Genomic DNA, 13863 nt, shown 5'->3' with positions numbered 1-13863 from the left:
TTAAAACCGATGTTGCCAGGATCCGTTTGAATATTAAAATTAATTAAATAACCAAAGATGTTGCTAGTGGTGTTATTGCTATTAAATTACGAGAATATTAATTAGTTAATATATTTTAATAATGAACAGCTTGCCAGCGATGCCTGGTTATTCTATATTTATATAAAAATACGTAAATTTATATTATAGAAAATATATATTTAAAAGAGTAAATTATTGATGGTTGTTTTATTTTATATCTTTGCTTGAATTTGGTATATAGGATGGTTGGCTGAGTTTGTATTTGATTTCGGAATGAGTTTGTAATATAAAAATCATTTGTTTACATACGATATTACAAATTAAGTTTTTGTTAACCTTTTTTTTTTTGCTGACGACAGTCGTGTTCACAAAATTATGAGCAAAAATTTGGTCTTTTTGGTCTTCACCCTGATATGTTTGAGATGAGAGACGAAAAACTTTCTATTGGCAAATGACTCGCAACAACTGTATAAACATTGGAATTGGAATAAACCGAAGTAAAATTAGGAAAGAAGACACGTCATTAAAGTAAATTTAAGAACAGCGCCATCTAGCGGCGAGTAGTTTAACTGCCAATTACATGGTTAGCTCTTTGGTTCGTTGCTTAATATCTTGAAGAGATTTCAACAGATGGCGCCAAAATAAGCCAACGTTATGTTACTCATCCATCCTGAATGTGTGTACGCAATTATATATGGCACAGTCATATTAAATTAACTAACTGGTTTTTCTAGTAATTGATTTGTGGCTTTTCTAATTATCTTGTTTACACTAGAATGGTAGTAAAGTCTAGCAAACATTAACAAAAAAATGTTTGACCTTTATGAATGAACTGTGGGTCTGTGATCATTTACGCATGACACAACCGAATTCATTGATCGAACTCTATGTTTGTTAAACACAAATCATGTCTGTCAAAAAGGTTTCACGTCCCCAACTGCAAGATAATAACGAAAAAGTGTTAAATTAACGTTAACGTGACATTAAAAGCTCCTTTTTTTTAATTACTATAATTAAAGAAGAACGTCTCTGCCCACTAAAAAACATTAACAACAAAATTTAACGTGTTTAGAGAACACTGTGGAGTTAGAAACTGCAGTTGAACTTTGCATTTTAAAATGTTCACTTGCTACGAATAATCGATAATATTCTTTGACGTACGGCCATTTGAAAATTCGCGCGAGTGACGTAAGCAAGATCCTGTGACGTCACAAGCCAGACTGAAGCAACTTGCTCTTTCTATCACATCAAAAATGAATGGGCGCGAAAGAGACCGCCATAGTGCGTAAATGTTGTGAATCGAGTTATTTTTTTCATACCCAAGTGACGTTCAAGTGCAACCCATTGAAATGATAACAAAAACGCTGATAAGAATATCGTCTCAAACAATATCGATGTACTTAATCAAAGCCGCTGCGTAATGTTCTTATGTGGTTCTTCTTATAATCATGTCTAAAAGTGCGTATTGGGCAGTTTCTTTCAATTTTCGTATTCAATTCGTGTGTTTATTAATGAAATATGGAGTTACGCATTTGAGCATCGCTCGGCGGATGACGTGAGCGCCAGTAGCGCCAGTGCGGTAGAACTCATGAATTAAAAGACAGTAGCTAAAGTGTCGCTCGGTCTATCGGGGTACTGGGTGAGTTTCATGTAATTTTGCGAAAATGGCCAGTAATTTCGAGCCAATGGCCAAGTCGAAGCATTTCCCGATAGACCAACTAGTCCGCGTCGGTAATTACACACTAGAAAAGACAATAGGAACTGGAAATTTCGCCGTGGTTAAACTCGCAACACATGTAATCACAAAATGCAAGGTGCGTATTTCGATTTTCAAAGTGCTCTTTTAAATGTTTAGATGAGTGTTATTGAGCAGTTTCAACGACTGTTATAACAATAATGTGAATATGTGAAGTTAAGTGTAAAGTGTTTGTGCGCTTGGTTTTTTTCCACCGTGAAAACTTGTGTTTGACATGACATCCGAACAGGTTTTCTACCAAAACACTGTCTTTTATAGTGTATCTTGTTTTTTGTTGCTTATAAAAAAAACAACGGCACTCGATTCGCTAGGTTGTTGTTTGTTTTTGATTTCGCGTTTCGACAAAGCTCTTTAAACACGTCGGTTTATCTCGTTTCAAATTTTCTACGATCGTGAGAATGTTTTCCACTAAAAAAGTGTATGGGATTGTAGTTTGTTTTTTCTTGCTTGACCTCGAGAACAGTCAATTACAGCCAATTGCCTTCAGCGTCCTTTGGCCAATTATTCTGAAGTGTATTCATTGTGCCACTTTTACATTATCTTTGCCTGATAAAGAATTTAAAAAAGTTGCCCATTTTTTTTCTTATAAGATTGTTATTGGTGTCTTGTTCAATCCATTCAGCCATGCAACATAACATAACCTTAAAAATAAACTTGTTTTTTAATTGTTTTTCTATGCTAATTTAATATTTAATGTCTACAACATGCTATGTTGGTTTTTGATAATGTTATTACTAAAACCAGCTAGAAGCAGTGGCGTAGCTGGGTGAACAAGGGCCTCAGTGCATAGAGAAAGAGTTGGGCCCTCACCCCCTCTTACCACAAACATAGTCGCTTTATGTTTTTGAAATAATCATGTATGTAAGGAAGAACATATGTGATTTTCCCACTAAAGTCGATAAGCCAAAAGGAAAGCTTAAAGTTCCATCTTACAGACTGGCTAAAACCAAAAAGTTGTTTCTGGGAAATTGCATACGTTTTTATAATAAAATTCCAAAAAATATTACAAACAAAACGGATACAAAATTCAGATCTATTGTCAAGAAGACATTAATATCAAAGGCGTATTATAAAGTTAATGATTATATCATGGACAGGGATATTTGGAAATAATTCCGATCTGCATTAGCAATCCCTTCAAATAGCGAACCTACTGTGTTAAAAATAAAGTTGTGTTAAATACTTGTGATGTATAAATATCATTTAATAATATTGTAAATCTGTTTAAAAAAAATATACCTCGTTGAGTTTCTAGCCGGATTCTTCTCAACAGAGGTTTTTCCGAAACGGTGGTATATTTTTTTTGACATTCATAAGTGCTTGTTATAGCATAAATTGAATAAAGATATTTTGACTTTGACTTTGATAGCTTGAACTTCTATTGGCTTTCTAAATTATAGATAGGAACAAGAATAAGATAGAGTGAGTTGAACTTATCCGTAGTAGGCTCGAGGCTTGAGCCTGTTCACAAGATCTTTTTCCTCTCTTTTTCTTCTATGCTCCTCTCGTCGAAAAAATAATTGTTTATTTCCCTTATTAACTAGTCTACAATTTCTTTTAGTGGTAGGGACTTCCTTTTAGGTGAGTGAACCTGTGTTAGGATTCCCCGCTCCTCCATAACTAGGTATTAGGTAAGTATATACAGGAAATATTACAATATAAAAAATTACTTATATTCTTAATTTAATACACTAAATAAAAGTCGAAGCTTAGGTTAATGGGCCCCCTGAGCTCCGAGGCCCTGGTGCACTGCACCACCTGGCCCTACGATAGCTACGCCACTGCCTACAAGGAAGTGGATTAAAAAAAAAAAAATTATGTTTAATTCCACAAACATAATTCTCTTAGCAACAACATTGTTTATTATTTGCTTAGAATTTAAACGCAATTGAATTGATTAATTAGTATGTTACTTATTTATCAACAATAAAATAATAATAATAAAGCCCTTCTATTCTGAATTCTCTACAACGTCAGCAGTATGTGTTTAAGTGTTCTATTCTATATTATGTCTCTGAATTCAGCGTGCCTCTTGGCATAGGCCTCCTCCAGCTCTCTCCACTGAGCTCTGTCTTCTGCTACCCTAGTCCAGTAAGGTCCCAGTGTTAGGCGGATGTCGTCTCTCCATCTTGTTTTTGGGCGCCCCCTTCTTCTACAGTCCTCTCTTGGGTACCATAAGGTTACTTGTTTGCTCCATTTGTCCCTTCCGCTGCGCAGCATATGTCCCGTCCAACCCCACTTCAAATGGTTATTATATCTATGACTTTAGTTTTTCTTCTTATGTCTGTATTTCTGATTTTATCACTAAGTCTGATTCATAACATGCTCCTTTCCATTGCCCTTTGTGTAGTAGCTTATTTATCAAGAATATCCTTACCTAATTAAAGTACTTAATTATAATTACAATAAAACCAATTTAAAATTATTACTAAAAGTAAACAAACTATTAACAACACTATAACTAGACAAAAATTGTAAAAAAAAACACCCGCAGCGTGGACCCAAAGATGCTGGCAGCATTTCCTCGCTGTATAGCAATGCTGTATGTAGTGTGAGGAAGCTGCAAGCTCTTCGGTTCCCTATGGTATCCGCTATCCGTTTGGATAATTTATTAAAGAATTTTTGTGCTGAGCCCTCTCCGACCTAAGGTCTCAAGCCCTAATTACAGTTTCATTAGGCAAGTTATAGGCTAAAATATAATTGTATTTAACTACTATTAATAAATATCACAGGACAATTGACACCTATTGACCTAGTCCCAAAGTAAGCTTAGCAAAGCTTGTGTTATGGGTACTAAACAACGGATAAATATAATTATATAGATAGATACATACTTAAATACTTTTAAACACCCAAGACCCGACAACAAATATTTGTATTTTTCGCACAAATATCTGCCCCGACATGGGAATGGAACCCGGGACCTCAAGCTTCGTAGTCAGGTTCTCTAACCACTATGCCATCTGGTCGTCAAACTACTAAATATCTACAATGAACACCTATAAATTACACTTTATCATCTACTTTGATACTTGAGAGTTGACTTATATATTTCACACCATTTACAGTCAAAGTATGACTTTGGTTATAAGCTCATTCTGGTGTTAGTTATGTCCATACCTGGGACAACTCGGGGCATCTATACGGAAGTGATGTAGCAAAATATTTTATTGACAAAAAATATATCGATGTTACTGTGTCAGGGTTCTAAAATAGCCGATATTTATTATAAATATCAAAATATCGGATATTTATGATATATATCCATTTTGTATGAAGGCCATATTATTATTTGTAAAATAAATTAAGTAAAATTGTTTCTGTACTTTATCAATTACTTTCTTTGTAAAAAATAATAGAATGAATACAACAAAAACTTACTCTTTCGTAACGAAATTTTTCTGACATGACTGTCGCCATTAACGCCGGCAGAAGAGAAAACAAATAGTTGGAAAACCCCCGACTTTGTCACTTCAAAGTTCAATATCTCAAAAACGGCTGAACCAATTCTGATAAAACATGCCTAAGAACCATCGCTAGAAAACTTGCTATCAAATAAAAAAACCGCATTCAAATCGGTCCACCAGCTACGTTACCACAGACAGACACAGCATACAGACACACATAGCGGTCAAACTTATAAACTGATCCGGGGTTTAAAAAAATACGAAGCAAAACTTCTACATTTGTAACTTTATCCCTATCCCGTGGGAATATCGGGATAAAAAGTAGCCTATGTGTTATTCCAAATGTCTATCTACGTACCAAATTACATCCAAATCCGGACGCCGTTTTGGCGTGACGAAGTAACAAGCATACACACACATACACACACAAACTTTCACATTTATAATATTAGTAGGATTAGTGGAATAGCAACTATAGTAAATAACAACTTAATTTATTAATGGAATTTTCACTCTTTGGCCGCGATCGCAAGAGAAACAAACAACTGCCAAGAGCAATATTAATGTTTTTAGACCAACATCGGCTTGGGCTTGAGTTCAAAGCTAAATAAACAAACTCATCGACATCCTCGCGCTATATATAAATATATATACATATATCATCTTGCTCGCTAATCCTGCCGTGAAGCAGCAGCGCTTGCACTGTTGTGTTTCGGCGTGGAGAGTAAGACAGCCGGTGAAATTACTGCCACTTAAGCACTTGAAGTATACCATCTTAGGCCTCTAGTTTGGCAACGCATCTGCAATCCCCCTGGTGTTGCAGGTGTCTATGGGCGGTGGTGATCTCTTAGCATTAGCAGACACACTTGCTCGTTTACCATCCAGTCGAATTAAAAAAAAAGGTACCGGGTTCGATTCCCGGCCGGGGCAGATATTTGTATGAATAATACGAATGTTTGATCTCGGGTCTTGGACGTTTAATATGTATTTAAGTGTGTATTTATCCATATTAGCTGCTTAAGTGACTAAATAAGAAACAAACAAGCTGAGATATGTGGTGCATAGGAGAAATTTGTGTCTGTACTCCTGTCCAGTGGCGGTGTAGGGGTACAGCACGCAGCACGGAACGCTGAGGACCTACTGGGCTACTACGAAACTCGTAACTCGAAGTTTGTAGCGTACCATCCCTCTCGCTCTCGTATTAAATAGAATACTTATCAGAGGGACCGCACGACACGAACTTCGAGTTTCGAGTATCGTAGTAGCCCTGCTGGGGTTCGATTCCCAGCGCTGGCCTCTTTTTCTGGTTTTTCTGTGCATCTATGTTACATTTTGTATTTTCGATGTGAAATTGTTTTAATTCAAGAAGAAAGAAGATTACACTTACCAAATATTTCGCCATTTGGTGCATATTCAGTTACTAAGTATATTGTATGTGTACTTTCCATAACCTGGAATTAAATAAAATAAATTGATTAATACCACTCATATTATAAATGCGAAAGGCTATCGTTTTTTGTCTCACTAGATGGCGCACTGTTGCGTGAGGTTTTTGAGTGTGGCTTTCAAAGTCTGTTATTACGGGCGTGAAAACAAAGTTTAGATTAAAATCATATTTAATACACCTTAAAACCGTACTATAAAAATATCGAGCATGCCACAGTGTTGCATAGTCCCCGTTTTGTTCGGAAAAAAGGGAGGACAAAGGTTTCCGAAAGACAAAACTGTCTCAAAACACAGACATTCATTGCCCCGGAACGCATATTTGCCATAATTAATTTCAGACATTGCAAAATATTCACAAAATTACTCTAATTATAAATAAACCCGCGTAGCTCACCCAAAAACTATGAGATTTGACATTTCGGAGACCTCACGCTACACTAGCGCCTCTAGCGGCGAATTCACACGCGATAGCCCTCATTGACTTTTTCAATCTTTACCGCCGGCTACTGTACAAACTTTCGCATTTATAATATGAGTGGTATTAATCAATTTATTTAATTTAATTCCAGGTTATGGAAAGTACACATACAATATACTTAGTAACTGAATATGCACCAAATGGCGAAATATTTGGTAAGTGTAATCTTCTTTCTTCTTGAATTAAAACAATTTCACATCGAAAATACAAAATGTAACATAGATGCACAGAAAAACCAGAAAAAGAGGCCAGCGCTGGGAATCGAACCCCAGCAGGGCTACTACGATACTCGAAACTCGAAGTTCGTGTCGTGCGGTCCCTCTGATAAGTATTCTATTTAATACGAGAGCGAGAGGGATGGTACGCTACAAACTTCGAGTTACGAGTTTCGTAGTAGCCCAGTAGGTCCTCAGCGTTCCGTGCTGCGTGCTGTACCCCTACACCGCCACTGGACAGGAGTACAGACACAAATTTCTCCTATGCACCACATATCTCAGCTTGTTTGTTTCTTATTTAGTCACTTAAGCATCTAATATGGATAAATACACACTTAAATACATATTAAACGTCCAAGACCCGAGATCAAACATTCGTATTATTCATACAAATATCTGCCCCGGCCGGGAATCGAACCCGGTACCTTTTTTTTTAATTTGACTGGATGGTAAACGAGCAAGTGGGTCTGCTAATGCTAAGAGATCACCACCGCCCATAGACACCTGCAACACCAGGGGGATTGCAGATGCGTTGCTAAACTAGAGACCTAAGATGGGATACTTCAAGTGCTTAAGTGGCAGTAATTTCACCGGCTGTCTTACTCTCCACGCCGAAACACAACAGTGCAAGCACTGCTGCTTCACGGCAGGATTGGCGAGCAAGATGGTGGTACTTGCAGACCTCAAGCTTCGTAGTCAAGTTCTCTAACCACTTGGCCATCCGGCCGTCCCATAACACGACCTTTGCTTACTTTGGGATTAGGCCAATTGTGTAAAGTCCCTTGATATTTATTTTATTTATTTATTCTTCAGAGCTTCTAAAGAGCCGTGGTGGCCTAGTGGTTTGACCTATCGCCTCTCAAACAGAGGGTCGTGGGTTCAAACCCCGGCTCGCACCTCTGAGTTTTTCCAAATTCATGTGCGGAATTAAATTTGAAATTTACCACGAGCATCGTGAGGAAATCTATGGTGCGTGTGAAGTTCCCAATCCGAACTGGGCCCGCGTGGGAACTATGGCCCAAGCCCTCTTGTTCTGAGAGGAGGCCTGTGCCCAGCAGTGGGACGTATATAGGCTGGGATGATGATGATGATTTATTCTTCTTTACTAGATGTTTTTAGTTTAAAAATACATTTTGACATTTTTTGACAGACCACCTGGTGTCAAAAGGACGCATGCCGGAGCCGCAGGCGGCGCGCGCCTTCTCGCAAATGGTGTCGGCTGTGGGATACTGCCACGCGCGACGCGTCGTGCACAGGGACCTTAAAGCTGAGAACTTGCTGCTGGACGCACATATGAACATTAAGGTAGGAGAAATTACACTATTGGATGACAGTGACACTGGCGACTTAACATGCTGATGTCATAAATGACACTGGCGACTTAGCACGCTGATGTCATAAATGACACTGGCGACTTAGCACGCTGATGTCATAAATGACACTGGCGACTTAGCACGCTGATGTCATAAATGACACTGGCGACTTAGCACGCTGATGTCATAAATGACACTGGCGACTTAACACACTGATTGATATCATAAATGACACTGGCGACTTAACACGCTGATGGATATCATAAATGACACTGGCGACTTAGCACGCTGATGTCATAAATGACACTGGCGACTTAGCACGCTGATGTCATAAATGACACTGGCGACTTAGCACGCTGATGTCATAAATGACACTGGCGACTTAGCACGCTGATGTCATAAATGACACTGGCGAGACTTAACACGCTGATGTCAAAAATGACACTGGCGACTTAGCACGCTGATGTCATAAATGACACTGGCGACTTAGCACGCTGATGTCATAAATGACACTGGCGACTTAGCACGCTGATGTCATAAATGACACTGGCGACTTAGCACGCTGATGTCAAAAATGACACTGGCGACTTAGCACGCTGATGTCATAAATGACACTGGCGACTTAACACACTGATGGATATCATAAATGACACTGGCGACTTAACACACTGATGGATATCATAAATGACACTGGCGACTTAACACGCTGATGTCATAAATGACACTGGCGACTTAGCACGCTGATGTCATAAATGACACTGGTGACTTAATACACTGATGTCAAAAATGACACTACCAGATGACATTGATAATGACGACTTATTAACACGCTGTCTTAAATGACACTAGCGGACGACATTGACGGCACAATGACACTGGCTTAGTGATGACTTGAAACTGATGAGATAATGACACTCATGGCACTGAGAAAGATGACGTTGGTAAGATACCCCGACCGCGTCCTCTTCACGCGTTCTCACGATACTGTCACGTTCGAAGACATAGGGACCTGAAATCAGAGAACTTGTTGCTGGACGCACATATGAACATTAACCTAATAACACGTTGGTGTCATAAATGGCACTAGAAGATGACATTGACACTGGTGACTTACCACGCTGATTTCATAAATGACACTAGCGAATGACAGTGACACTGAGGACTTAACACGCTGATGTCTTCTTCTTCTCTTTTAAGATATGGCTTTTCTGTCCTAATTAATAGGACAATTTCGCCAGTGTCAAGTTAACTCTCTTTGAGAGGCACGTTGTACGGTGATTGTAGTTTTTGCAACTTGATAGTAAAATTCCAGAAACCACGCGGAGACAACTTGCGCATTAAAAAATGTCAGACACGAGAGCAATATAGAATTTTGTGATCACTGTTCACTGTTAAGGTTAATCGCCGCATAAAACACTATCAAAATTATACTTCAACTAGCCAAAGAAACAGAAATAGCAAAATTAGATATTGTCTACATCCGCCATGTTCGAATGCTACAAATCGAATCCCCACGCTGATGTCGTAAATGACGCCAGTGGATGACTTTGATGTCATAATGACACTAGTGGAGAACATGACACTGGCTTATTGATGAAAACTTAATGACGCGAGTGAATGTCATATATTTTGTGGCGATTAAAGTTCTCATCTATCTAATTATCTCAACAACTTAAAAAAAAAATACCTCGTGAGAAATGGTGGTAGATTTTTTTTATTTGACATTTATAAGTGCTTGTTATAGCCTAACCCCCTTATTCATAAAACTTAACAAGCCTATGTTAACTAACAAATGCTTTGTCCCTTTCTAACAAATACAAATGGCGACGTGACAGATAAGGACAAACGAATTTTAGCGGCATTTTAACTAAAATAGGTTTGATTGTCGTTTATGAATAAGGGGGTAAGACTTTTGACTTTGTTTGCGTGCTAATTAATTTTGTATGGAAAAAAATAAGTACATTTTTTACTGAAACTAAAAGAGCCGTGGTGGCCTAGTGGTTTGACCTATCGCCTCTCAAGCAGAGGGTCGTGGGTTCAAACCCCGGCTCGCACCTCGTGAGTTTTTCGAAATTCATGTGCGGAATTACATTTGAAATTTACCACGAGCTTTGCGGTGAAGAAAAACATCGTGAGGAAACCTGCACAAACCTGCGAAGCAATTCAATGGTGCGTGTGAAGTTCCCGATCCGCACTGGGCCCGCGTGGGAACTATGGCCCAAGCCCTCTTGTTTTGAGAGGAGGCCTGTGCCCAGCAGTGGGACGTATATAGGCTGGGATGATGATGATGAATAAAATGTGATTATTAGGACTCCACTAACTGCCCTTAAAGTTTGAGGTAGTATCAAAAATACACGCTGTATAATAAATCTCCCCCAGCTGGCAGACTTTGGATTCAGCAACGAATACGTGCCCGGCGGAGCGCTGGCCACGTGGTGCGGGAGTCCCCCCTACGCGGCGCCCGAGCTGTTCGAGGGACGGCAGTATGACGGACCTAAGGCTGATGTTTGGGTGAGTGAATCGAAGTTCGTATCGTACCGTCCCTTTCACTCTCGTATTAAATATTAAGATGGGCATGCAGTCGCTCGACGCTCGTTTCCAACGTCAAATCGGGTCACGTGACAAACACGTATCGCTGGAAAAAAAACCTCTTATATTTCGCCAAAATAGTGTTATTTATTATTTTTCTTCCAACTATGATTTATTTTCATCATAACCGCACTAAATACCCAGCACAAAGCGGGACTTTTCTGCTCTAGAGTAGAAAAAATGTATGAAAATCCTTTATTGCATTGTTTTAGATTTACAATACAATACAATACAAAGACTCTTTATTGTACACCAGACATAGTAAGCGATACAGAAAACAAATTATTAAAATTACAAGGTGAGCAATAGGCGACCTTATCGCTTAAGAGCGATCTCTTCCAGGCAACCTTTTTTACAGAAAGAAGGAAGGACTAGTTTACAACAGGTGGTGCATCAAAAGACATTTAAGATTTAAGAGGTAACACAAGTATTTTTGAAAATACAAACTGAAATATGCACAGAAAAACCAGAAAAATAAGACCAGCACTGGGAATCGAACCCAGGTCCTCGGTATTCCGTACCGCGTGCTATACCGCTACACCACTGCTGGTCCAAAAATATTCCAAAAAAGCAATCTTAACAAGTATTTTTGCTATAAAATTAGCCTGCATACTCATAGTGTAAAAAATCTAGTGTTAGGTTGCTCAACCTGACGGTCTTATGAAATTTAACAGATTGCGTACAAAAAATTGTTGCTACCAATCCTATCAAAAATAGTAAGAAGACGTATTGAAAAAAAAAAAAACTGTGTTTGGTTCGCCAACCTGATGCCCATCCGAAATTTGACAGATCGCGGGTAAAAATATCTGCTACTAACTCTGCCAAAAAAAGTAAGAAAAAAAAAGCGAATTGGCGGGAACCTTGCGAATTTTGTTTGTCTTGTTGAATTGTATCTCTTTCTAGTAAAATTGAATTTAGTAAATTTTCTATGGGCAATTCAAAACATTCTCATATTCTTTAAGATATTTTGATTCTTCCCCAACTTGATTTTCTCAAACGACACAGATAAAATAACCTTACCAACAAAAAATTGGAAAACCCCCGACTTTGTCAATTAAAAGTTCAATATCTCAAAAACGGCTGAACCGAATTTGGTAAAACATGTCTAAGAACCATCGCTAGAAAACCTGCTTTCAATTAAAAAACCGTATTCAAATCGGTCCACCCGTTTAAGAGCTACGGTGCCACAGACAGGGGTTAAAACAAAAACAAATAAAATGTATACAAATTTTGGACAACTGGTTTTTGAGATACGGAACACTAAAAATTACTTTTTCGTCCACAGTCCCTCGGCGTAGTCCTATACGTGTTGGTGTGCGGAGCCCTGCCGTTCGACGGGAGCACCCTGCATGAGCTGAGGGCCGTTGTGCTCAGCGGGAAGTTCAGGATACCCTACTTCATGTCGCAGGGTACGTATAGGGTAGGATACTTGTAGGTAGATCGTAAGATAGATAGACAGAAGGAGAGAGAGAGAGAGAGAGAGAGAGAGAGAGAGCGAGAACAAGATTTACACATAATCGATACACAGGTTAAAAACATTGAGAATTTGACTATAACGTCTGGTAGTATGGTGAACGGTTGTTCGACGTTCGACGGGAGCACCCTGCATGGGGTAAGTAATAGAATATATAAAAACAAAACATATAATATTCATTACATATAACTTTACTTTCTATATTTTTTTAAATATAACATACTTTTGCTATAACGCTCATAACGTATAATAATATAATATATAATGAGCTGTGGACATAAATACATTGAGTAAAACGATCAAATTATATAATATTCGCAACTTCTAACAATTAAAACATATAACATTTATTTAATCTTACAATGGAAAACATAACGCTCAAAAATATAAATTAAAAAAAATATATTTCACTTCTACGGTTTCTTCGCTGCTATAAAAAACCTAAATCGAAGGCTAAGGCGGGAGCTACGCACCTAAACTATCCAAATCGCTTCTGCTCCGAACCGTAATGCTCGCTCGCTTCGCTCGCTCGCACAAATTTTGAAGTAAAACTTTGCAATACAAAAATTAAAGGGTGATAAACACCTAATTTTCTGGTTTTCAAAATTTATATCACTTGATATTATATCATATTAATGTTATATAAGAAGTTATTACGTATTATAAGCGGTATACCTTATGTATGTTATATAATATGAATTTAGCCCATAAACATGTTATTTCTTATGAAAGTATATAAAACAACTGTTATACTAATCGAACGTTATACTTAATGAAATCATAGTGTTTCATGTTATACGTAATGTAATTATACATAATGAACGTTTATAATATTAAATTATATCAAACGTTTTTATATAACTTGGGACGCACCCCCCTGCATGAGTTAAGGGCGGTTGTGCTCAGCGGGATATATAGGGTAGGCAATAAGGAGAGAGTGTAAGAGATAGGTCGGTAGATAGATAGGTAGGTGGTAGATAGATAGATCAGAAATGAGATCCAAGCGAATTAGCTCGTTGAAGTGGCAACGGGCAGGCCATATAGCACGGAGAACAGGTCGCTGGGGCCGAAAGGTTCTCGAGTGGAGACCGCGGATCGGCAAGCGCAGCGTAGGACGTCCACCAACGAGGACGGATGAGCTGGTTAAAGCCGCGGGTTCACGGT

General features: G+C 38.4%; 1 protein-coding gene across 1 annotated transcript in view; it reads left to right on the top strand.

Moving 5' to 3' along the window:
- The first annotated feature begins 1361 nt into the window (after nucleotides 1–1361).
- LOC141443771 (uncharacterized) overlaps nucleotides 1362–13863 on the top strand; it is a 42837-nt gene continuing 30335 nt past the window's right edge. The window contains exons 1-6 of the mRNA XM_074109120.1: nucleotides 1362–1856; nucleotides 7200–7263; nucleotides 8474–8628; nucleotides 11016–11147; nucleotides 12511–12645; nucleotides 12792–12837. Of these exons, the coding sequence (XP_073965221.1) occupies nucleotides 1686–1856; nucleotides 7200–7263; nucleotides 8474–8628; nucleotides 11016–11147; nucleotides 12511–12645; nucleotides 12792–12837 (703 nt within the window). The 5' untranslated portion in view covers nucleotides 1362–1685. The remainder of the gene's footprint in view (nucleotides 1857–7199; nucleotides 7264–8473; nucleotides 8629–11015; nucleotides 11148–12510; nucleotides 12646–12791; nucleotides 12838–13863) is intronic.

This window comes from Choristoneura fumiferana, chromosome 28, assembly GCF_025370935.1.
Source record: "Choristoneura fumiferana chromosome 28, NRCan_CFum_1, whole genome shotgun sequence".
Lineage (NCBI taxonomy): Eukaryota > Metazoa > Arthropoda > Insecta > Lepidoptera > Tortricidae > Choristoneura > Choristoneura fumiferana.
The sequence above is the reverse complement of the archived record's forward strand: the minus strand, read 5'-3'. Positions and strand labels throughout refer to the sequence as shown.